A 25,851-nucleotide genomic window follows, 5' to 3' on the forward strand; every position below is an offset into this window, starting at 1 on the left:
CTGTTGAATACATGAAGGTGGCCCTGCAGCATCTTGATAATTTAGCTGTTGCCACCTAAGGAGACAAGATTATTCTTTTTTTAGATGTTAGAAGAAAAAGAAGTGGCTTCATCAAATTATAATTCTAAAAAGTTTGATATGTTTGTGGTGCTTTTCATCTGATTTACCAAAATACATTTCAAGGGTAATTTTGTCTCACAAACAGAAAAGTTAATTGCTATGTGAAAGAAACAATTTTCTGCCCTTGACAAAAGTAAACTTGTTTTGCTATTTGGCTAGACATCTGCCTGCACAGGGCTGCACACCAAGCCACACCCTTTTGTGGAAACACATCTTTTACAGCTACTTTCTGCCCTGACATTACAGCTGTTCTGCGCAGCACTTGGACTTCATTTTGCGGTTCTTCCAAGTTTGTAGGGTTGTGATTTTCAAGGCACTCAACAGGAACCAGGCTTCCACGTTGGCTGTCAAGATGCTCTGGGCAGACGAGTCGTGGGCCGCCCTCTCAGGCACTGGGCCGCCCACACCAGGAAGTGCTTACATGTCTGGCAAGAGAGGAAGCAGCAGAGCAACTTTTGAGAGCAACTCTGCTGACTTGGGTTCATTCAGAGCTCCGCCACTGTTTGTGTTGACTGCTCAGAGTCCACGAACCGTGGTGTCTTGCTTACATCTGGTGAAGATTTCTTCAACCTTTCCCCCGTCATAACGGTAAGTGGGAGATTTCCTACCAGATTCTGGATGCAAGTGCTGAAGTGCAGCTTTACTCTCATATACTGTACGCTTGCCTCATGAGCACTGAGGAGCACCTGAAGAGTGAAGCTTCTCCTTTGATTCTTGCTGGTATCGGCTACTTTCTTCCCACTTCCACATACTTTAACATTAGAGCAGATGCCTTTGGTAGAATTTGAAATGTGACACTTTATCAAAAAATTATTGAGCTCAATTCTCTCAGTGGCTTCTGGTACTTTTCTTCTTCAGTGCAATCAATGGCAGCAGGATGTGGCCTGTGAGTTATAAAAGCAGCTGCCACTTGCTCTGCGGAAATAATGTACCTCTCTGAGTCACGCTCGAGGCTCTGCCGGAAATGTAGCAGAAAAAGGGGCAGACAGGTTGTGTGTGAGCTGCATGCATGGTTTGTGGTGGACTGATCACAGATGCACACACACTAGAGTGCAACGATGCAGCAGAGTGTTACCCTTACCCTGAAATGCACTGCCATCTTGCAGCAGCCATCGTTCTGTAATTGCCCACATGTCGCATTCCAGTTCTCTCTGGTTCTAATTAACCAGATGAGGAAAAACAAGGATCCCTCCGGCATGACCTTTTTTGCTGTCTATACCAGGAAACTGGTAATGCGCCCAGTTTTAAACCTTGAAGTTCTCTCCTTTGACTGGTGCCCTGACTGAAGTGGTTTTACAAATGAATGTTTTTACACCTTCAGCAGTAGGAGTTTAGCATTTACAAACTCTTAACACCTATAGTTATAAAATATATATATAAATACACGCTCACTGTCCGTAACCGCTTGTCCTAAGCAGGGTTTCGCTGAACCGGAGCCTAACCCGTAGGGGGGAGGGGATACACACCCAGGATGGGATGCCAGTCTGCTGCAAGGCAGGACTCAAACCCCAGATACACACACACACACACACACACACACACACACACACACACACACTGATCGAAGCCACTTGTTCCAAGCGGGGTCGCGACAACCTGGAGCCTAACCCGGCAGCGCAGGGTGGAGGGGCAACACACCCAGGATAGGGCACCAGTCTGTTGCAAGGCACCCCAAGCGGGACTCAAACCCCAGACCCCCGAGAGAGCAGGACCCAGCCAAACCCGCTGCACCACCAGGCCCCCCCAGAGAATTTACTTTAACTCCAAGTATGCATTTTGAAAAATGTTTGTATTGACCTTTAAAAGGCATTGCCAGCAAGTAACAATGTGGGTTTTTTGAAAATCTGCAGAACAGTTCATGATGGCATACCACAGTTTCCTACTGGAACCAATCAGCTGTCACGCGTGGAACAAGGATCGAACCCGTAAGTAAGCTGATGCTTTCACAAAGGGACTACTGGAGAGGTGCGTGTGGGAATGTTTTGAAAAAGAGGAACCCATAACATTTTTACTCAACATATCTAAGTCTGCGGACAGCGGTTTGTAAGTTAAATATAGCACGTGGCAGACGGCCAAGACATTCAAGGAATTTCCTCTGGAAGAGAAAGTGGGCAGACCATTGACCATCATAGTGTTTCCCTCGTGAGTCTCACACTGCTACAACTTATGGCCAATGGGCTGTGACTTTATAGCAGCAGCACTGTTTTCTTCTTCTCTGACATTCTTGAGTTGGTGTTAAGAGATGTTTTCTCCATTCAGGCTATTAGATCATTGTGTTTCATCAAATGTTTGTGTCATGTTGTGTCAAGTGTTACTCTGACTTTGAACATTAATGCAAGGTGCGTTTGCAACTTTTCATGTCTCTTGTACGGGAATCCTATGGAAATAGTCTGTCTTGTTTTTTCTTTCAGTCTTTTAATGTTCACTGCCACCTCTCTGCCACTGTTGAACATTCACACATTTCTGTCCTGTTGTTTGGGCACCAGTTATTATAATATACTATATTATAACATATGAATTTGACATTTTCCCATATGCAGGTCACACAGTGCTTTCTAATACAGATGGTCCCTGAGTTAAAATGGTCCGACTTTACAATGGAGCAATACTAATACGCATTCAGTAGAAACTCTACTCATTTCTCTGCACTAGCTTCCTATAGCTGCCCGAATCAAATTCAAAACCCTGGTTACTGTGTACAAATGCATCAATAGAACTGTTCCCAGCTATTTACAAGACTTAATCAACCGGTACACTCCAGCCAGGCCCCTTCGCTCATCTACTTCTACTCGCTTGGTAGTCCCGTGCACAAAAGGCAAAGCCGGAGGTTCTCGGTCCTGGGTCTGTTGTGGTGGAATGACCTTCCCCCTGTCACTCAGAACTGTGGAAACTCTGTCTGTTTTCAAGAAGGGTCTGAAAACTCACCTTTTTTAGATCCACTTCGCCCAAGATCTCTCCAGCTTTATTTACGGTGTAACTGTTCACGCATCGTAACTCCATAAGCATCCCCAGATACAACCTTTATTCAGCCATTACTCTGACATTGTACTTGCTCATTTGCGTATCTTATAATATTTAAAAAAAAAAAAATTGGTGGGAGGGTATCGGGAATTGTCTGTCCTGTGTCTCATGCACCTACTCAAATGATGAACCTTGGTGCAGCAAGTGGTAGGGTACAAACTAGGTTTGCTTGAGACTTTCATGTCTGCAGCTATGTCTCCTTCTCTTAATGTAATGCATAAATTGTACTTTTTCTGAGATGTACATCGCTTTGGACAAAAGCATCTGCTAAATGAATAAATGTAAGTGTAAACCATACTTCAAATTTTGAGTTTTGATTTTTTTCCTGGGCAAGCGATATGCAGTACAATACTCTCTGGTGATGCTGGGCAGCTTGGCAGCAGCAGCAGCGATCCGGATCTCCCAGTTTGCCACGTGGTCACTAGTGTACACAACCAATAATCTACAGTGTTCTGCGTTGCCAGCATTTTTTTGGATATCCCCCCCTGTATCTACATTGTGTTTTGTGCATCCATCACGTCTCCTGCTACTGGTGAGAAGAAGAAAAGGAAGGCAATTACTGTTGAGGAGAAACTGAAGATAATTGCCCACCATGAAGGTGGCAAGCCCGTAACAGTCTACGCATATACTGTATGCTAGGCTATGACCTTTAGTAGGTTAGGTGTATTAAATGCATTTTCTGCTTTCGATATTTTCGATTTACAGGTTTATCGAAACGTAACCCCATCTTAAGTCGGGGACCATCTGTACATGAATATTCAGCTTTGGCCTCTGTTGGCTGCCAGGGTATACTTCCAGTGTGTGTAGAGGATTACAGTCATCTTTGAACTGTGCACTGTAGGGCTGCAGAGTTTGTGTTGGCTGAATCATGTTTTTTTTTTTTATAGTCTGCTTTAAATCAAAACTTGCTCTGACACAAATAACTATTTTATGAGCTCGCCACTGTTACAGCAGTGACTCACACGTTTCTTGAGCAGACAAAGCAAGGCCTGTAACTCAAAGGTTTTCTGAGGACAAAGCCTTTAGTGAATGAAACGAGCTGTGGGGAAAGCGGCACCGGCTGCAGTGGAGTAATCCGCAGTCACTGCCGCTGCCATTTCCGCTGCCGTGGGGCTCAGGCTGATGAGAGAAGCAACGGTAACTAATTCCACCCAGACTTCCTGTTTTACCATGAATGGTGCATTGTTTCTGATTGGACGAGACTCAAGCGGCTTGCAGAACAAGGGTGAGACATGCAGCCAAGACAAATGGCTGGCGTACAGCACCAGGGTGATACGCACAAAGGCCTGCTGTAGCTTTGCCATCCAATGCGGACTTATTGTACCTTAAGGATTACAGATTCTGAGAATTTCTTGTGTGCCTACATGCCTCTTTAACAAATGAAGTAGACGTGATTGTTATTAGTCTTTCAGTTGCTATTTTTTATGCACTGAGGATATGTAAACTGGTTTCCACAGAGCCGAGAAAACATTGTTTGACCTTCCCCTTCTTTTTTGTACCCTTATGAATTTTTCATGTTTTTTATTCGCCTATTTCTTACTTATGTGTATGTCAGGAAAGGGTGTAAATCTAAATACTGATTTTGTTTTGGCATGTCTGGGGGTTTTAATCCTGCTTTGGGTGCCTTGTGGCAGACTGGCGTCCTATCCGGAGTGTGTGTCCCCCTCCCCCTCCCCCTCCAGCCTTACGCCCTATGTTGCAGAGTTAGGCTCCGGTTCGCGGTGACCCCAGTTGGGAGAAGTGGTTGTAGACATTGCGTGCGTGCGTACGTGTGTGTGTGATTTTGTTTTGTGGGACTAAAAAGTGAGGCTATCATTGTTATATTGATATCAACAGGTAGCAGTAGCCATCAGCTGAAAGATCTATCTATTTCATGAGTTTCTAGTTTGGTCAAAAAATATTCAAGCATTAAAAGGTATGAAATTTGACTGAATATTGTACATTTTCTTTCTTTTGTGTTACTTTAAGAAATTGCTCTGTGCCCTAATAACCATGAAGTGCACATCTACCAGAAGGAGAGATCTGGCTGGATGAAGATCCATGTGCTGAAGGAGCACAATGGCCAGGTGACAGGTAAGACCATGATGTGCACAAGGTGCACTGTTTATGACTACTAAAGCCTTTCGTGCGCAGAGTGACAAATGTTTCTCCTGCATTGCCCTGCAGGCATTGACTGGGCCCCCGAGAGCAACCGTATCGTCACTTGCGGCACTGACCGCAACGCCTACGTGTGGACCCTTAAAGGCAGCATGTGGAAACCCACCCTGGTCATCCTGAGGATCAACCGCGCTGCCCGCTGTGTCAAATGGTCCCCAAGAGAGAACAAATTTGCTGTGGGCAGCGGCTCGCGCCTCATCTCCATCTGTTACTTTGAGCAGGACAATGACTGGTACCCACAGCCGAAATATGAGCATAATCTTCATTAGCATGAAATTGTGGGTGGGATCATTCAAGAACATTTCCAGGCTGATGTTTTCTGTCTGATTGAGCCTTGGGTGACCATAGTTAATGTGCCAAGCAGCTCTTGTCATTCCCATCCTCACCCATTATATCACCTCCAGAGGCAGCAGACTTACTTCTCCCATTTGAATCCTAATCCATCCTATACACACACACATACACACTCTCACACACACACACACACACACACACACACACACACACACATAGTCTACAACCGCTTGCCCCGAGCAGGGCTGCGACAAACTGGAGCCTAACCCAACAACACAGGGCGCAAGGGTGGATGGGGAGGGGACACATCCCGGATGGGATGCCAGTTTGCCACAAGGCACCCCAAGCAGGACTCAAACCCCAGACCCACCACACAACAGGCCAAACCCGCTGCGCCACCGCAACCCCCATGCATCCTATACCCAGGACTTATATCTATTACAAAAGCACTAGCTTATTTCAGCAGTTTTTTCTTGCTTAATGTAAACTAATCCTCTGGCTCTTTTCATTTTTTTGATGCTAATAAAAAAGGTATCTGTGATTCATAGAAACTTCATTCTTTTTTTTTTTACTTCATTTATATATACTTAACGATAACTGTTAAATATCTGAGAAGTGTAGATGAACCTTTGAGGATACTTGGAGAGTGACGAGTGACAGAGGCACAGTCAGCCATATGTGCTCTGGAAACTTAGTGATATATGGGGATGTTATTGTCCGTGATTTTACTGCAAAGTACCAGCTGGACAATGTGTCATGTAAATCCTTTGCTCAGAAACACGGGTCTGCTTTTCCTACAGACACAGACATTTCCAAACTTGGCTTGTCTACTGCATGACTCGTGTTCTGATAAATGTTACAAATTTGATTTTTTTACATTTCTAGGTGGGTCTGCAAACACATTAAGAAACCCATTCGCTCGACCGTTCTTAGCCTGGACTGGCACCCTAACAATGTTCTGCTGGCATCTGGGTCTTGTGACTTCAAGTGCAGGTATGGCTTCATTTTTGGCACTTTCTGGATGAACCTGCAAAGTACCTTTGCTAACCTGAGGAATGCTCTTACAGTACATGTAATTTGTCTATTGTAAATACAGCCCCACAGCTTCCTTTATTGACCAGGGATGCATGCTTTCCTTCAAGGAACATGTCAATCACAAAAATCCCTACTTCCCTGCAGAATCTTCTCAGCATACATCAAGGAGCTTGAGGATAAGCCAGCTCCTACACCGTGGGGCTCCAAAATGCCTTTTGGTGAAGTTATGTTTGAGTCGAGTGGTGCTGGCGGTTGGATCCATGATGTCAGCTTCTCGGCCAGTGGAAACCGTGTGGCTTGGGCCAGCCATGACAGCACTGTGGCCATAGCCGAAGGGGGGAAGACCCCTGTGTGAGTTCTTCTTGTTGACATAGCACCCACCTCAAGACAAATAAAGATTGTTGCCTTCACCTCCATACTATCCTGCTTGTTCTTGCGGTATTACTGTGGTGTTGCTGCCCATTACATGATAAAAGAAACCTTTTTGGAGCTAAGCGTGAATTTACAATGTGACACAAAAAGTGTTGTTTTGCACATTTTTATTTATTTTATTTTATTTTATTTTATTTTTAGGGGGGTGCGGTGGCGCAGTGGGTTGGACCACAGTCCTGCTCTCTGGTGGGTCTGGGGTTCGAGTCCCGCTTGGGGTGCCTTGCGACGGACTGGCGTCCCGTCCTGGGTGTGTCCCCTCCCCCTCCAGCCTTACGCCCTGAGTTGCCGGGTTAGGCTCCGGTTTCCCGTGACCCCGTATGGGACCCGCGGTTCCGAAAATGTGTGTGTGTGTGTATTTTATTTTTATTTTTATAGAGTGCTCTTCTCACACTTTAACACAGGCATGAAGCAAGAAAAAGCAAGAAAAATAGATACAATCACATTTTTGTGATGATGATTGATTGTGATGTATGACTTTCTGTGTTTTTGCTCCATCAGGGTTGCCAGCCTGTACTTGGAGACCTTGCCCCTTCTTTGCTTAACATTCATCACTGAAAACAGTTTGGTGGCAGCAGTAAGCACTGTTTCCTCCTTTCCCGGTGTTTACACTATTAGATATGGCAAAGTCATATCCCAGCATGTTAGGGGAATTCAGTGCTATTTTTATACTTTTGACACAGGAATTCAAGTTAAACCACTTCCAGATATTCACCAGTGTGTTAGGCACTGTTTTAATGATCCAAATGCTTTTTTGTTCTTTGATGTTTGAAGGTTGATTTACTGATGCTTACCATCACCTTTTTGTTAAATTGTCTGGAGTGTAGAAATCTGAACATAGCAGTGGTACAATGTGATACCCTTCAGGGCCACGACTGCTACCCGGCTCTCTTTGTCTATGATGCGGAGAGGAGTACCATCACTTTTGGCGGGAAGTTGGATGTGCCCAAGCAGAGTGCGCAGCGCGGGATGACTGCCAGGGAGCGCTTCCAGAACCTGGACAAGAAGGCCACTGCTGACAACAAGGAAGCTGTGCTGGAGTCTCTACACAAGAACAGCATCAGGTCAGTGCTGCTCATCACTAATAATATCCACAGATGCTCCTCAACTTACTATGGTTTGACTTACAATTTTTTGACTTTACAATGGTGAGCTGGCAATAGACATTTAATAGAAACCGTATTTTGAATTTAGATTTTTCTCCGTGCAAGTGATATGCGGTGCGATACTCTCTTGCTAAGCTGGGCAGCGGCAGCAATCCGCATCTCTGGGTTTGGCATGCAGTTGTGTTTTGTGCATCCATAATGTCACAGAAACGCTCAGCTGTGTCTCCTGCTACTGGTGGGAAGAAGAAGAGGAAGGCAATTACTCTTGAAGAGAAACTCAAGATAATTCCCCAGTATAAAGGCGGCAAGCCTGTTAATGGCCATTGAAAGTATGCTAGGCTATGATGCTTGGTAGGTTAGGTGTATTAAATGCATTTTCAACTTGTGTTATTTTCAACTTAGGATGGGTTTCGCGAAACGTAACCCCATCGTAAGTCAGGGACCACCTGTAATAATAATAATAATATCCGAAGCAGCTTACACAGACTCCATTTTTTGTAACCATTTATTTAGCTGCATTTTCACTCAAGGAATTCTGCTTCCTTCCTAGAAGTCTTCTGTTGGCCAACCTCTTGCCATCTGTCTCTCTATACTGTGTACATGTCACACTATGTTGCTGATGACACCTGTTTGTCACCCACAGCCAAATTTTGGTTCTTGAGGGTGACAAGGCCAAGTGTACCAAATTCTGCACCACAGGCATGGATGGAGGAATGGCTGTTTGGGATGTGAAGGTAAGTTCACAGTCAGTCATGTCACTACCATGCCTTCTGACCCTTATTTTCTGTATTATGGCTTAGAGGCTTGTTTTATTCCTTTTCAGACTCTGGAATCTTCTATGAAAGACCTGAAGATTGTTTAACTCAGGTACAATCAATAGTGCAGCAGGAGATCATTCTATATATACAAATAAATATTGACACAAGCATGTTAAAATGATGCCGTGTGAACTTATTATTTTAATTAGGAAAAGAAAATACTGTTAAAAGTTTTAAAGTTTTCTGGACATTGTTTTTATATTACTGTAATGTATGAATTTGACACATATGCTGGTCATACAGTGCTTTCAAATAAATGAATATTCAGCTTTGGCTTCTGTTGGCTCCCAGGGTAGATGTCAAGCGTCTATATGTTTGGGTGTCTTGGACTGACTTAATGGGGTAAATAACTGTGTGGCTCCTCTGTATCCATATATCAGCTATATATGTAGAAAAAACATCACACCCAACAGCTAGAGTGGAGAAAAAAATTTGACATCTTACACATGGACATTTTTTTATTTTTCACACAAAACCTGCCAGTTTTACAAGAAGCAATTCTAATTTTATACAAAAAAAATCACTTAAAAAACATGGTTTATCTTCAGTAACTGGATTGCTACCCACAAAACATCCTTCTTTTGTAAAAAAAAAAAAAAAAAAAAAAAAAAAGTAATTATTTTCATTCAAATTAACTGAACACTATCATGAGAATCAGCAAATCATGTCTATCATCACAGATAGGGGACACCAATGGTGCACAATCAAACTGTGTGAAACACCTTTAGATGAACCTAAACAATATAATGACCAATTTACAGATTCAGAAAATCATTTTACAGTAAAAAAAAATTAATGGTGAAATTTAATTGTGCATCATCATTAATAGCTTGCATCTTTTCTGGTACATAATCCCCTTCATTTCATAAGTGATTCGAGGACCCGGAGACTGGACTATGCATTGGACTTGATCAGCTCAACTTTAGGTCGAAGAGGTTTTGTTCATTTGTGCTTATGGTCCACTTTGATTTCTCTAGGCTGGTCAACACATGGTCATGTTTTATCACTGCATATGACCTTTTCTAGAACGGAGTAGCACCCTCTCACCATACACACAGCAACGATGAGAGAGCTGGAGTTCGGAATATAAAATGTGCTTCAGAAGGACACAGCTGTATTTGTGCAAGTAACTGAGATGTATGTTGAGATGCACATTTCCGAGATGGATGTTGGTTTGGAGAAAAGCATCTGCTAACTGATTAAATGTAAATGTAAACTGCACACTCCCAAAACTGTTTGTAAATTAATTTAAGGCTGAGATACAACGTGACATGAGGTCTGGTTTAACACTTTTCCTTTTCGCAGAGCCAAAAAACAGGTATGTAAATATTCAAGGAATAATATATGGCTTTCAGTCTTTTTTGTCATTTTTTTCTTCAATTTTCTTAGCACTTGAACAAGAAAAACATAAGATAACCATTTAAAAAAATCCAGGAATTATGGGACAATCATAGACTACATTGGAAAAAGTAGCCAAATATTTTGTGAAGTGTAGTTTTTACATTTGCTGGGGCAACTCATTTGAGAGTTGCACAGTTCTTTCACTGATGTAAATCGTTCATTATAGTAATGCATTCCTTTATTGAACTGAGACACGCATTCACAACAGAACACTTGAGATCTACTGATGAGCCAGCTGGCTATAAGTAGATGAAAATGTGCATGTCCTTCATACAACTCTCTGTGCTTCTCTGACCTTCAGAGCTTTATGAAGCATTTCAGTTAAATATAAATAAATTTATACTCCTCAGAAACTGAGAACATGGAGCTATTTCTCAAGCTTAAAGGGAAACCTCTCATATGAACATGACACACACACCATGGAGGAGAAAAACTGATGGTGGGACAAACAAGCAATGGTTTAAACTATTGACATTTATTATTGTGTTGTAGTACTTGTGAGGGTGAAGCGCACTGCTAATTAAAAGCATTATAGAGGTCTTTTGCACAAACCATCAGAAAACATGCTGCATAGCAAACAATGGTTGTTGACAAGCATCTATGGAACTTTAATGCAGAAGATTTGGGTGTTACATAGGTCCCATTAACTACTAACCTCAGAATACCCATCAAAGTTGCATTTGTACAGCCATTCCAGGAAAAGGTCCCTCAGGCCACAAAATGATTGTGCATTTTGTGCTATTTAAAGGGAAAAGCTGCCTGCACTGGGCTTTGTGGGTGATGGTATGCAGTGGCAGTGATGGGGCAGCTAATAACATAGTGGTTAGAGCTGCTGCCTTTAGGTCCAAGGGTCACCAATTATAAATCTCACCTACTGCTGTTGTACCCTTGAGCAAGGTACTTATCCTAAAATGCCCCAGTAAAGTTACTCAGCCATATAAATTGGTAAATACAGACACCCCTCTACTTAAGTAAATTTGATTTACGTAAAAAATTCCCAACATACACATTATTTACGGACAGCACTTTTATTTTATGAAAAACATCTGAAATTCGTTATGCGCAAGTCGGCGTAGCCAGACAAGGAAAGGAGCTGCATCTTCCCAGTTCCCGCATGTTATGAGCTGTAAACGCATCTCCTCACATTAGCGTAGTGTTTTTTTCACATACTTTCTACCCGTTTCACTATTCACAATGCCTGGTGGTAAACGCGCACTTCAAGGAAAACAAGAACCGTCCCGCAAGCATACAGCCATCGATTTGGATATAAAATTGAAAATAATAAGCAAGTATGAAGATAGACAAAGATTACGGTGTATAGTATGGGAACCAGGTTTAGCCATATTGACTATAAACACGATAGTGAAGGATGCTGCACGTATAAAGAAGCACGTGATGATGTTGAATGGTGGGGGAGAAGGGGGAATCTGAAATACATAAATTTTGACTTACATAAGGGGTTGAAGAACGGTGTATTTCCGTAAGTCGAGGGGTGTCTGTAATCGAAGGTAGCTTAACATTATAAGTTGCTTTGGAGAAAAGCATCAAATAAATGTGATGTTGTAGTTTGACCATCATTATGAGGGCCTGGTGGTGTACAAAAGACCACTGACTTGACTTCTCTGGAGCAGAGGGAGTGATTCCACAAGGTTTTGCTGAAGGACATTGGTGGCAGTCGTAAAACAGATATCGGCTGATTTCAAAATTTTACCGTGAATTTCGATATAACAACTCAGCTTTTAATATCACATTTCCGATTTCCAAGAATAAAAAAAAAAATCAACAACAAAATTTATCCAAAGTATGTCAAAAGAAAATCTGAAAGTCATGCGTCGCATGAGTGAAACGGAAGTGCAGTAATGTACTGTAGTTGGTGCTAAAGTACAATCAGCTATCAGTTTCCTGTGTCATCTTTGCTGTTTTGACACGTTTGTGCAAGAATGAGTCCCAAGCTTCCTCCACCACACCATAACTCATAATCAACTTCTCTTCACTTGCCTTGCTGATTACAGTAACAGTTCATTACAGTAAATGACCTTGCTCATATGAAATTTTTGCCTTTTTTTAAAATTAATTTCATCATTGAATGTGCGTTGCTGTCTACTGGATATGAGGAAAACACAGTTTCTGAAATGCACTGCCTAGAAAGATACCCATTAATGAGCCCATTCAGAGTTTGGTAACCATGAAGTTTTATATTGTGCTGAAATCAAAGGTTGATACTTACATAGGTGTTTTAAACTGTTCCAGTGATAATTAAGAAAACCTGTTTGGGGTTTAAGGGGGTGTGGTAGCGCAGTGGATTTGACCATCTAAGGATGTTATTGTGTTTTTTCTTTAAAAATAATAAAAAAAAAAAAACACAACATCGAGAACCTTTAAAAACTGAGGAAAAGTTCCCTGACCGCTGGAGCACAAATGAGTTATAGTTATATAATATACATGGCACATGTACATGCAATGCTAGGAGGCGTCACACACCACACAAAACAGATCCATTGTAATCTCTGTTAATAGATGAAGCCAGGCATGGACTTAAAAGCCACCATAAAACATGTTGCATATTATTTACTATATATACATACATTCGAATGCACAGTTAAGTTTGAAACAAACTTACTCTCCCTTAATCCAGCTTTTACATCAGTACGAATTCACAGCAGGCAACAAAGACTCCCTCACTGTCATGTCACTGGATTTTCTGGCCCCTGCCATTGAAGCAAAATGGTTATCAGGTGGTCAGTCTGTCTCCAAAGTCATGGGAGGCTGCTCATTCTCTTCATCCAAACGCAGACAGCTCATATCTTCCTCCACCCCAATGCCCCCAGCTGCCCCCTGGTCCTCAGAGTAGCCTAGTTGATCAATGAACAAATATTTCATTTAGGGACATTTTGCTCAATTGAGTATGGATCTTTGTAATGCCATAGAGCACACTGTGAGAAATACTGTAACAGGGAGTTGGTACCTTTGATCACCACTGCACTGTAGCCTTGTGCAATGAGTGGGCGGTCAAGAGGAGCAGGTTCGAGGATTTCATTAGCTGAATCCACTGTGCCGTCCAATCTGAGCAAAGGCAGCATTTTAACCATTCCGATAGCACTGGTGAGAAATTCTTAAGACACTGATTAGGCAGTCAAACAATCCTGTACAGTGCCTTACATTTTTTTGACTTCACGATGGTGAGCTGGCAATAGACATTCAGTAGAAACTGTATTTCAAATTTTGAATTTAGATTTTTCCCTGAGCAACCGATATGCGGTGCGATACTCTCTTGTGATGCTGGGCAGCGGCAGCAATCTGCATCTCCCAGTTTGCTATGCGGTTGTGTTTTGTGCATCCATCCATCATGTCTACAGAACGCCCATCTGTGTCTCCTGCTACTGATGAGAAGAAGAGGAAGGCAACTACTGTTGAGGAGAAACTCAAGATAATTCCCCAACATGAAGGTGGCAAGCCTGTAATGGCCATCGAACATATGCTAGGCTATGATGCTTGGTAGGTTAGGTGTATTAAATGCATTTTCAACTTATGATATTTTCAACTTACAATGGGGTTACGTTCCGCGAAACCCATCGTAAGTCAGAACCACCTGTAAAAATAATACCTGCTGATAATATCTGAAGCAGCTTACACAGACTCTACTTTTTGTAACCATTTATTTAGCTTAATTTCCATTTAACTTAGGTTAATTTGAACAAAAAAAATCATAAAGTGCATATGTACAGGTAGGAGAAGCTGTCAGACAGGCAACAGTCACTGCAGCACTCTTATTAGTCAGGTCTCTATTGATTCTGGTGGTGTGGTTAGACAGAAGTTTGAAGTTTGCCAAATGCTGCTTACAGGATAATGAGAGCATAACAAAAATAGATTATCTGATCTGATGAGACAAAAATTGGCCTCAATGCCAAATACCATGTCTGGCAAAAACCAGGTACTCCTCGTCAAGTGGTTAAAACCATCTGAACAGTTAAGCATGGCGGTGGCAGGATCATGCTTTTGAGTTGCTTCTCAGCAGCAGAGACTAGGAGACTGGCCTGCTTTAATGGAAATATAAGCAGAGCCAAACACAGAAAGTTCCAATGATCCAAAGCAGAGAGTCAAGACAACAGTGAAATGGATTCAGAACGTCGCTGACCATCATTGACTGGCCCAGTCAAAGGCTTATCATGAACACCATAGAAAATATGTTGAAAGACCTGAAGACTGCAGAGAGGAACTGCTGGAAAGAATGCAAGAAACTGCCCAAATCCAGGGGTGCAAAGCTAGCCCCAACTGTCTTGAAAATGTAATCGCTGTTAACAGTGGTCCTACAAAGTACTGAACAAAGGGTCTGAATACTTATGTAAATGGAGATTTTTGTTCTTTTTAATAGATATGCAAAAATTCTTGAAGTCGTATTTTCACTTTGGCATTATGGGGTATTGTGTGTCAACTGAAACAAAAAACAATTCAACACAGCAAAGTGTACAGGAAGTGCAGAAGACTGAATATTTTCTGGAAGTGCTCTATGTCATCAGCAACATACACTCGCTGAACACTTTATTAGGAACACTATACAAATACTGGGTGAGGCCTTCCACTGCTCTCAAAACATCCTCAATTCTTCATGGCATGGATACCACAAGATGTTGGAAACAATCCTTTGATATTCTGGTCCATACTGACATGGCTGCATCACGCAATTTTTGCAGATTTGTCATCTGCACATTCATACTGCAAGTCACCCATTGTATCACATCCCAGAGGTGTTCTACTGGATTCAGATCCAGTGACTGGGAAGGTCACTGAAGAATGGCATGAACTTCGATGTCTACAAAGAACTCATCTACTTTTTACTCTGCTGTCTCCTCAGCTAAAACAACTTCTTCCACAACAAAAAACAGACTGCAACTGAAAAACCACAAACTCTTTGCTGCCTTCTCCTCCCTACTCTGTCCTCCGCCGTCTCCTCCCCAATCTTCTTTCACTGATGATGACTTGCTTTGTTTTTCAGAGACAAAGTAAACGCAATCACGGACAAGTTCTCAGCATCACCTTGCCCTGATCATACTGGACTTCCCTGTGATGTCACACTCTCTGAATTCAAGCCACTGTCAGAAGCTGAAATCTCCAACCTGCTACTGTCACACAGAGCCACCACTAGCTCGTAAAATCTGATCCCACTGACACTCCTACAGACTATCTCCAAGATCATCAACTCCTTGCTCTTTTCTGGCTGCATCCAATCTGGTTTCAAGACTGTCCTCATTTCACAAAATATAATATCTCCAGTGGGTCCTGGGCTGACCTCGTGGTCTCATCCCAGCTGGCTGTGCCTGGCCTACCTCCAGAGGGAGGTGCCCAGGGACATCCTTACTACCGCTACACTCCAACCAGACCCCTTCACTCGTCTACTTCTGCTTGCTTGGTAGTCCTGCGCATGAAAAGTAAAGCACAGAGGTTCTTGGTTCTGGCTCCGTTGTGGTGGAATAACCTTGTCCTCTCACTCAGAACTGCAGACACTGTCTACATTCAGGAAGGGTCTGACAACTCACATTTTCCAGACTCACTTCACCCAAGATCTCTCCAGCTCATGTGTGGTGTAAATGTTCATGCATCATAACTTTATAATCATCCCCAGATAAGCCTTTACACAGCTGCTACTCCTGTATTGTATGTAAATGTTTGTTTACCTTATAAAAAAAAAATTGTAGGAAGGTTATCAGGATTCATCATCCTGCATTTTATGCACCTACTTGAGCGATGAACATTGGTGCATCAAGTGGAAAGTAAACTATGTTTACTTAAGAATCACATGTCTGCAGCTATGTCTCTTTCTCCTAATGTAATGCACAAATTTGCATTTTCACTAAGATGTATGTCGCTTGGGGGGGGCGTGCAGTGGGTTGGACCGGGTCCTGCTCTCCAGTGGGTCTGGGGTTCGAGTCCCACTTGGGGTGCCTTGCGACGGACTGGCGTCCCATCCTGGGTGTGTCCCCTCCCCCTCCAACCTTACGCCCTGAGTTGCTGGGTTGGGCTCCGGTTCCCCGCGACTCCGTATGGGACAAGCGGTTCAGAAAATGCGTGCGTGCGTGCGTGTATGTCGCTTTGGAGAAAAGCAACTGCTAAATGAATAAATGTAAATGTAATGTAAATGTACTGGGTGCCTGAACTACCTCAACTGGCTCCTCTCAATGCTGAGGAGTAGCGGCTCTTCTCCGAGTTCCTCTCGGATGACCAAACTCCTCACCCTGTCATGGAAAGTGAGTCCCACCACCCTGCAGAGAAAACTCATTTCAACCACTTGTATCCCAGATTTTATTCTTTCGGTCATTACTCAGATAGAGTTCATGACCATAGGTGAGGGTAGGGATGTAGACCGACCGTTAAATAAAGAGCCTTATGGCTCAGTTCCCCCTTCACCACTACCGTCCGGTACAGCGACCGCACTACTGCAGTCGCTGCTCCCAGTCTGCAGCCAATCTCACGCTCCCTTCTCCCCTTAATCGTGAATAAGACCCCAAGATACTTAGACTCCTCCACTGGGGGCAAATTTTCTCCCCTTACCTGAAGTGGGCATGCCATCCTTTTCCATGAGAGAACCACAGACTCAGACTTGGAGGTGCTGATCCTCATAACAACCACTTCACACTTAGCTGCAAACCGTTCCAGAGCATACTGGAGATATCCATGTGACAGTGCCAGAAGGACAACATCATCCGTAAAAAGCAGACATCACCTTCTGTCCCCCACATATAATGCCCTCTTGACCTTGACTGTGCCTTGATATCCTGTCCATGAAAACCACAAACAGGAGTGGTGACAAGGCACAACCTTGGAGGAGTTCAACACCCACATTGAACAGGCTTGACTTATTGCCAAGTATGGGGATACAGCTTTCTCTCCATGTGTACAGAGACCGAATGGCCCGCAGTAGTGGCTCCGGCACCACATACTCCCGAAGCGTGCCAAGAAAACATTCCCCACATCATTACACCACGACCACCAGCCTGCACTGTTGACAAAGTAGGTCGGGTCCATGGATTTACATTGTTGATGCCGAATTCTGACTCTACCATTTGTATGTCTCAGCAGAAAATGAGATTCATCAGACCAGGCTACATTTTTCCAGTTTTCAACTGTCCAGTTTTGATGAGCCTATGCCCGCTGCAGCCTCAGCTTTCTCTTCCTGAATGATATGAGCGGAACTCAGCGTGGTCCTCTGCTGTTGCAGTCCATCTTCCTCAAGTTTCAACATGCTGCACATTCTGAGATGCTTTCTTCTCATCACCACAGTTGTAAAGAGTGATTATCTGCATTATTGTAATCTTTCTGTCAGTTTGAACCATTCTGGCCATTTTCCTCTTACCTCTATCATCAACAAGGCATTCCATCTATAGAATTGTTTTTCACTGAATGTTTTTTGTTTTAGAGGGGGGCGCGGTGGCGCAGTGGGTTGGACTACAGTCCTGCTCTCCGGTGGGTCTGGGGTTTGAGTCCCGCTTGGGGTGCCTTGCGATGGACTGGCGTCCCGTCCTGGGTGTGTCCCCTCCCCCTCTGGCCTTACGCCCTGTGTTGCCGGGTAGGCTCCGGTTCCCCGCGACCCCGTATGGGACGAGCGGTTCTGAAAATGTGTGTGTGTGTTTTTTGTTTTTCGCACCATTCTGAGTAAACGCTGGAGACTGCTGTGTGAGAAAATCTCAGATGATCAGCAGGTACAGACATACTCAAACCAGCTTGTCTGGCACCAACAATCATGCCACGGTCAAAGTCGCAGAGATTTCTCCCACCCCCCAAAATTTTGTTATTTGATGTGAACATTAACTGATGCTCCTGACCTGTAGCAGCATGGTTTTATGCATTGTGCTGCTGCCACATGACTGGCTGATTAGATAATTGCATGAAAAAGCAGGTATACAGGTGTTCCCAATAAAGTGCTCAGTGAGTGTATAATCTAACACCACAGCTGAAGAAGGAGTAAGGATACTTCTCCTGCTCCTCAAAAGCCCAAGTAAGCAACTGGTGCATCTCTTACTTGTGTTGCTTCATCAGGGTGCACTCGCCGCCATCCTGCGGGTCCAAGTTGTACATGTAAAGGTAGCCATCAGCTGCTGCCACAAGCAGACGAGGAATCTTCTGGATTCTGTGATAGAATGGTACAATATGTAAGTCTGCAGAAAACATGTCTGACTAATAAACAAAGATATGTACTTAACCACCTGTCCTTTTAGCAACTCAACCTGAGCTGTTAAAAAAAAAAAAAAAAAAAAAAGAAAATTACCCTAGAGTTTTAAAACGGTTTACTGTATGATGTTATGAAAGAAGATTATTACAATGGTTATGGTGACAATATGGAGCAGGCTACTACTTTGGCATCAGGCCACAGAAAAGTGAAATACAGCAGCAATACTGTATTTACTCAGAATGTCAGTAGAGATGATGATTTGTGTGCAAGTACGTACATTTATAGTACATATTTATAGCAAGATACACACTGCGTAGCCAGTGGGTCAGTCACAAAAACAAAATGTCAAGCAACACATGGCAAGTGTCAGGGCTGTTTCTGTTACTCTGGAAGGAGTACTAACTCATTAACAGCACTTCCCAAACTATAAATTGAAAATATGCATATTGTTATTTCATGAAATTTATGCATCACCTATCTGATTATGGTTTAGGTATACATAATGAAATGGTTTTGAAGCCCCCAATTTTGCCATCACCTAAGCTGCTTGGAAAATGCTTGGAAAAAATTTGTAAAACTGGATCCTCACATGGCAAGTGCGCAGATGTTCTTGTGTCCAGAAAATGGTAACCTGACGGTGGCAAATGCCCTGCCTTGGTTGAACATGTCTGACATCTGCGCTGGAAGATAACTGGTGGATGCCATCAGGGCTCTCCCAAAGTAACCTGTCCAGGTTGTGGGCTCTTCTTGTGGCCTGAGAGAACAAAACAGAAAGAGGTTGTGCACCTTTATGAACTGAATCACTTATAATCAGGGATGAGGCTATTGACTTTATATTCCTAAATGTCTAATGCTGATTCCTTTGGACTATATAAACCAGAGCCAATGCACTATAAAAGCAGTACAGCTGCTGATGCCTGTGTCTGATTTGTAACAGAAGCTCAGGAAACCACAGAGCACTGTGAGCAAAGAACAGGGTGTTAAGAGTGCTGGTGGGCTTTCCAGTTGCTTCAGGGGAAGATGACATGAGTATCATCATGTATGAAGTGCCTTTGATTTGGTATTGCAAAACACACATCTGGATGAAGTCCATCTAATAGGCTTGTGTTGTCACACACACCAGGGCAGGAGACAGGAGGTAGGACCCAAGTGTGGGATCGTTCATCCAAAGAGCAAGACAAAAGGCATGTTCGGGGACAGGTGTGGGTTGTTCTGAGGGATGTCTGAGATCGGGGTCGTAGTCCAAAGGGGTGGTCGAAGACGAGGGAATCGAGGATTTGGAGCTGGGATGGCGAGGCAGGAAAACAAGGTGAAGGTCATAGAAGCAGGTTGAGAACGCAGAGGGGACAGCTGTCTCATAGAGATTCTGCAACCTGGAAGCGGGGGTGTGGCTTCCTTTATACTCACCCCTGCTGATGTCTGCCAGGTGCGTTCGGCTGGGGTGCCGTTGAGGGTGTGACATGTTTAATGTAACTCTTGGGGTTTTGTCTCAACTGTACATATTATTGCTGAACAACTAATGTGAGCTGAGGCTACTTGGAGCAGCAGCCAACACAATCTGTCTGCAGATAAAGCATCTGCAGGCTGCAACCTCACCTCTCCCTCAGCGTTTCCAGCTTGAATATGTGCACAGTCTCTGTGTTACTGGAGGCTGACAGGAAGAGCCCTTCCATACTGAAGGCCAGTGAGCAGATGCTAACACACCTGTAAATGAGAACAACACATAATGCCCTTTCATTGCTGTCCCCCACGTCACTGGTACAGGCACCTGTCCTTTATGACTGCAGTTAAGCTAGACTTGAAAGGCACGTGTACACTATGTACCACAACCATTCAGCTGAGGTGTCCACTTTCACAATTTATTTAAAAAAAAAAAAAAAAACGCGCAAACAAAGTCGCCCTGCAGACACAAAGAAAACAGCCCACCTCTTCATTCCCCTCCTGAACTCAAAGAGTTTCTGTCCTTCTGGAATGGAGAACACGCGGATCACAGTCCCCTGAGAGAGGTGAAAGAGACAGACCACTCAATGCTCCGTGCTCCATTACAGGACATCAAGACAGCTGAAGTGGTCCCTGAAATGCTGTTTCCACCAAAACGACAGTGAAATTCACAAGTGAACGGAATACGGAATTAAATCCAAAATCAGGATATCAATACGGGTAAAGAAGCCTACAGCATCTCCGATCAATAGTCCTCTTGCTGGATTACAACCACCTGCATCTAGCAAAAAAAAGCATCTGTCTCACAAACCCACACAGATGGCTTTTACAAATTGAGATGGATCTCTGTAAATACCTTCTCTGAGGCTGTTGCTAGTTTACTGCCACTTGCATCAAACGCCAGTGCCGCCAAGGGACTGTCATGGGCAGGGATCATATTGGCAGCACGCTAACGGGAGAAATCAGGGCGAAAACTGAGTTTATGACTTCAGAACTCAGAGCCACCAAGAGTCCACTTCACATTCCAGGAGCTGCTGACGTACCAAATTGACAGTGTCAAACACCTGCACCTCTCCTATTGTTGCACTTCCAGGGTATGCCAAATAGCAGTTGTCATTGCTGATAGAGAGAGCACACAACCCTATGGGGGGAGGGAAAAACAAACAACTGAGAAAATCCGAAAATATTAACAGAATCTTCAATCGGTTGTAAGATGTATACATAAATATTAGTGATTAAACTTACAGGCAGTCCCTGGATTACGAACGAGTTCCATTCCTCAGTCTATCTTTAAGTTGGATTTGTACATAAATTTGAACAGTTAAGTATGGTTGGTATCTAATGTCAGTTAGTCAAATGTTTATCATGGTATATGGTATTCTGTGTACATTTCGATGCATAAAAAACATTGAAGAAACACTTCTGGACACATTAAAACACCTTTAAAATAACACACACACACACAATGTCTACAACCGCTTGTCCCAAGCGGGGTCTTGGCGACCCAGACCCTCACCTAGCAACACAGGGCGCAAGGCTGGAAGGGGAGGGGATACACCCCGGATGGGATGCCAGTCCGCCGCAAGGCACCCCAAGCAGGACTCGAACCCCAGACCCACCACACAGCAGGCCCCAGCTAAACCTGCTGCGCCATCCCCACTTTAACATAATAATAATAATAATAATAATAATAATAATAATAATAATAATTGTATGTAACTCAAATTTTTAATATAATAGGCTTTACTGGGTGTGGTTCGTAAGTACGAGTTGTATGCAAGTCGAACGTTCGTAACCCGGGGAACGCCTGTATAAACAAGATCTTAACACTTTAGGGAGACAGTCTTTCATGACTGTCTTTGTGGTGGCTCATGGCTCTCTGCTGCCAGACTAAGGAAGAGAGAAACTCACATACACACACACACACACACACACACACACACACGCGCGCACACACACCCTTTCTGAACCACTTGTCCCATACGGGGTCGCGGGGAACCGGAGCCTAACCCGGCAACTCAGGGCGTAAGGCTGGAGGGGGAGGGGACACACCCAGGATGGGACGCCAGTCCATCGCAAGGCACCCCAAGTGGGACTCGAACCCCAGACCCACCGGAGAGCAGGACCCGGTCCAACCCACTGCGCCACTGCGCCCTCTGAGAGAGAAACTCAAACCACAAAATGCATTATAAACTACTTTACAGCTGCTGTTGTTCTTCCTTTATTGAACATAAAAAGTACAGCCTCTGGCACGTGGACCCCCACAGGTTTATTTTTACATTTACATTTATTCATTTAGCAGACACTTTTCTCTAAAGCAATGTCCATCCCATAGAAAATACGATGTGTTCGTTACATTAGCAGAGAGAAAGACTTAGAATGCACACACGATTCTTAAGTACAGTTAGTTAGTTTCCACCATATGAACCAATGTTCATCACACGAGTAGCTGCGTTAAACTTCACCCGCATATCCACGATTCCTGATCACCATTTATCTCATTTGCCTTTTGGTTGATTTTTGTCTGCCTCTCCTCAGTTGCCAGCTAACTTACTCAAAAGCTTCACTAATTAGTACAGTTCTTAGAGTCACGAAATGTATAGGCAACCTTATATTTCTAGGTTTACTTTGTATCTTTGAACTTTATACTTCAGGCAGCTGGGAGCATACTGGTTGAAGCTAATCCCTTTGGACACAAAGAATGCAGGATCAAGTCTCATCTCCAGCTGTAACACCCTTGAACAAGGTACTTACCCTAAACTGCTCCAGTAAAATTTACCCAGCTATACAAATGGGTAAATAATTCTAAGTCGCTTTGGAGAAAAGTGTCATGTAAATGTATCTGCTATATGTTACTACTATGTCTCTAATCTCATTAGCACTCTGCATCACTGTGTGAGAAGAGGGCTCTAAAAAAATAAATTGAGCTGAACTAAACATCCAGATGAAAATTAGTCACAATAATTTCAAGTGGCTAAATAAGGTAATGATATTTTATATTAGCAGCTGAGGTGTGTGACTAGATTTATGCCCTTTTGCAATTACCATGTGGTAAAATAGTCAAATTCATCGACATTACCTAACGGGTTGGGTGGGGTCTCTCGGATGGTGTGGAGCACTTTCATATCTCTGATATTGTGAATATAAAGTGATTCCTCCAGACATACTATCAGCCTCTAAGGAAATACAGAAGATAATAATGAGACAAAACACCTCCCTCTGTCTCAGGACTACACAGTAATTTCCTCATAAAACTCATGGGAAAATTTAAAAAAATCACAGACATGCCAATTAAGAAAAACAGAAGAGATAGAAGAGAAGAACAAAATGTATACCTGTCTGTTGAGCTTCACGGCGAGAATAGTGTTTGAGTAGCTGTAGTTGCAGATCTCAGTTCCTTTTTTGAAGTGACAAACTTTGAGCTTCCTGGGGGCTTTCAGGCTAACAATGGCCACCAGACTGCTGGAGAAGAGCCTCTCCACAATGCACACATCTTCTGTGTCAGCTAAGGAGCAATATGCAGCAAAAAATAATATTGCATCAAATTTCTTGAGGAGTGTCAGAAAGTGCCTTGATGTTTAAATTGCCGGCTTGACCCCTGCCCATCAGAGACGCTGTCTTTAGCCGTGTAACGCATCATCAGCCCTAAATAAAAGAATAAGGCCAAGTTCATTTACATCAAAGAAACTGACTTATCACTGTCACTACAAACATATTTTACAATATACTGGCATGTAATTGACCTTATTTCCATTCACCTAAGCCTATATAAAAACAACACCCCACTGCTGTACATTTACAATATCCATATACTTACTGCATTCATAAATTTGTTCCAGTTTGTCAACGGAGGACAAAGAGAAGAATTTGTAGCCAGACTTGGTGCCAACAGCTAAAGATCTGTGAAGGAGAATGACATGCAGAAACATGAGTTTTCACGCACATTTACATTTACTGAGCTAGTTCACTGGGCTTGGAATGCAGACACACTTAGTCCAGTACTAGATACACACTTAAACTGAACTAAACACACAGATAACAAGGTGGAGCAGCCAAGCCGGAAGGGGGGGTGTGTGCGCTCCCCTATAACTGTGTTCAACTCCACTCAGTACTACTGCTCATATTTTCGGTCTTCCTAATATCTCACAAGTTATGATGTTTCTGTTATACTAAAACTGGCAATAAATCTACAATTAATCATTTGGGGAAAAACAGGGTGGGTGTGTGTTTATTTCAGCTTATAAGTAATACTTTGTGTCAAGAAATGATAGCACAATTGTATTTCTTGTCATTTGCTGGAATTAATGTTCAGCATGGGATGTATACCATTATTCTACATGCATATCATGATAGAAACAGTTATCATAATCATATACAATCTATCCACCCAGTTTCAATAACCGTTTTGTCCTGAGCAGGGACGCGGTGGTTTAGCCTATCCCGGAAGCACCGGGGTACAAGGCTGAAGAGAGTACACCTCGGACAGGACCTCACTCCATCGCCAACGTGCAGCTCCTATTACATTACTGTTGTGTTTTACATTATATTATATTATAAATTACATGATGTCCAGTTGAACACGGTTGGCTGTCTCCGTTCATCCGCACCTATCTAATAACACGTTAGGTCGGGAACAGGCGCGAAAGCAGCGCACAATCACACAATGTGCGGAATGTACACGACTGTATGCAGAAGGGGGAGGAGCGCGAGGCCAGAGTCGCGAGGCGGGCGTCCACAGCAACGGAGGGAGCAAAGGAGGGCGATCGCAGTACGGGCTCCCCGTCACCTCTGCCAGTGGGAGCGTCGCTCGCTCTTAGCCGTACAGCAATGCCCACTAATCCAGCCGCACGGCTACGCGCGCGGGCTACTGCTCAGCGTGGCACGACGGGCTGCGCCAGCGCTCTGCGCGACCCAGTTTTCAGATCTCGGTGTTGACCACGGGACCGCGGGCCACCCGCCGCCCTGCAGCCTCTGCGTCGCCTCCTTACGTGTTGTCCTGATTGAAGTTAGCGAAGAGCAGCTGGTTGCAGCCAGCTTCTCCACTCTGACTGGCCAAGTTCATTATGTCGGCAACATCTGCGCGTGCGACTTGTGCGGGAAACGGGACATCCGGGATCGGCTGCTGACAGCGATCACCGCTGCGACCGCCGCCGACGCCCCCTCGCTTCCCGATTGTTGTTGCGCTGCTGCGTTTGCGCCGCGCTCAGTGCGCATGCGCCGGTAGGAGGCGGCCGTCCGCGCGTTAAGGGGGGCGCAGCTCGGCGACGGTTTTGTTTTTTCATCTCGGTCTTCCAGCGTCTTTCATTCAGTAACTCAGCGATTACTCGCATCTTTTCACCCTTGCTTGACAAAAATCCCACTCCCCCATAAAACACTAATTTCAAGGGAATAATTTGGCTGCAATTGTGCTGATCCTCCTTAGCTAAAATTCTCAATTCTAAACCGGCATTCTGGAAAAATCTAGAAGAATTGTGCAAGTATAATAATTACATTTATTTATTGAGCGGAGTATTTTATCCAAAGCTACTCACACTTACATTCATATTTATTCATTTAGCAGACACTTTTGTCCAAAGCGACATACATCTCAGCAAAAATACAATTTGTGCATTACATTAAGAAAGAGACATGGCTGCAGACGTGTGACTTAAGTAAACCTAGTTTGTTACCTTACACTTGAAGCACCGATGTACATTGCTCGAGTACGTGCATAAAACGCAGGATAGATAAATCCTAATAACCTATAATTTTTTCATAATAACATACACAAACAATCACATACTATGCCAGAGTAGCAGCTGTGAAAAGGCTTTATCTGGTGATGCTTGTGAAGTTACGGTGCATGAACATTTACGCCATACATGAG

The 25,851-nt window shown here is 43.6% G+C and overlaps 2 protein-coding genes across 2 annotated transcripts; one reads left to right on the plus strand and one right to left on the minus strand.

Moving 5' to 3' along the window:
- Positions 1-557: 557 nt before the first annotated feature.
- Positions 558-9,242, plus strand: LOC108922520 (actin-related protein 2/3 complex subunit 1B-like). Its single transcript, XM_018732712.1, has 10 exons — positions 558-708; positions 1,971-2,045; positions 5,110-5,214; positions 5,308-5,530; positions 6,478-6,585; positions 6,772-6,978; positions 7,558-7,633; positions 7,924-8,120; positions 8,806-8,896; positions 8,986-9,242. Exons 2-10 carry the CDS (start codon positions 1,979-1,981, stop codon positions 9,022-9,024), a joined length of 1,113 nt encoding a protein of 370 aa, XP_018588228.1. The 5' UTR covers positions 558-708; positions 1,971-1,978; the 3' UTR covers positions 9,025-9,242.
- A 2,635-nt stretch (positions 9,243-11,877) lies between these two features.
- On the minus strand, positions 11,878-25,184 carry LOC108922570 (WD repeat domain phosphoinositide-interacting protein 2-like). Its single transcript, XM_018732779.2, has 12 exons — positions 24,974-25,184; positions 23,803-23,885; positions 23,321-23,490; positions 23,065-23,161; positions 21,029-21,126; positions 20,842-20,934; positions 20,472-20,542; positions 20,142-20,249; positions 19,135-19,299; positions 18,396-18,503; positions 13,347-13,444; positions 11,878-13,233 (listed from the first exon to the last, which is right to left on the minus strand). The coding sequence occupies exons 1-12, from the start codon at positions 25,045-25,047 to the stop codon at positions 13,121-13,123; spliced, it is 1,278 nt and encodes a 425-aa protein (XP_018588295.1). The 5' UTR covers positions 25,048-25,184; the 3' UTR covers positions 11,878-13,120.
- Positions 25,185-25,851: the final 667 nt, after the last annotated feature.

This window comes from Scleropages formosus, chromosome 3 (genome assembly GCF_900964775.1).
Source record: "Scleropages formosus chromosome 3, fSclFor1.1, whole genome shotgun sequence".
Lineage (NCBI taxonomy): Eukaryota > Metazoa > Chordata > Actinopteri > Osteoglossiformes > Osteoglossidae > Scleropages > Scleropages formosus.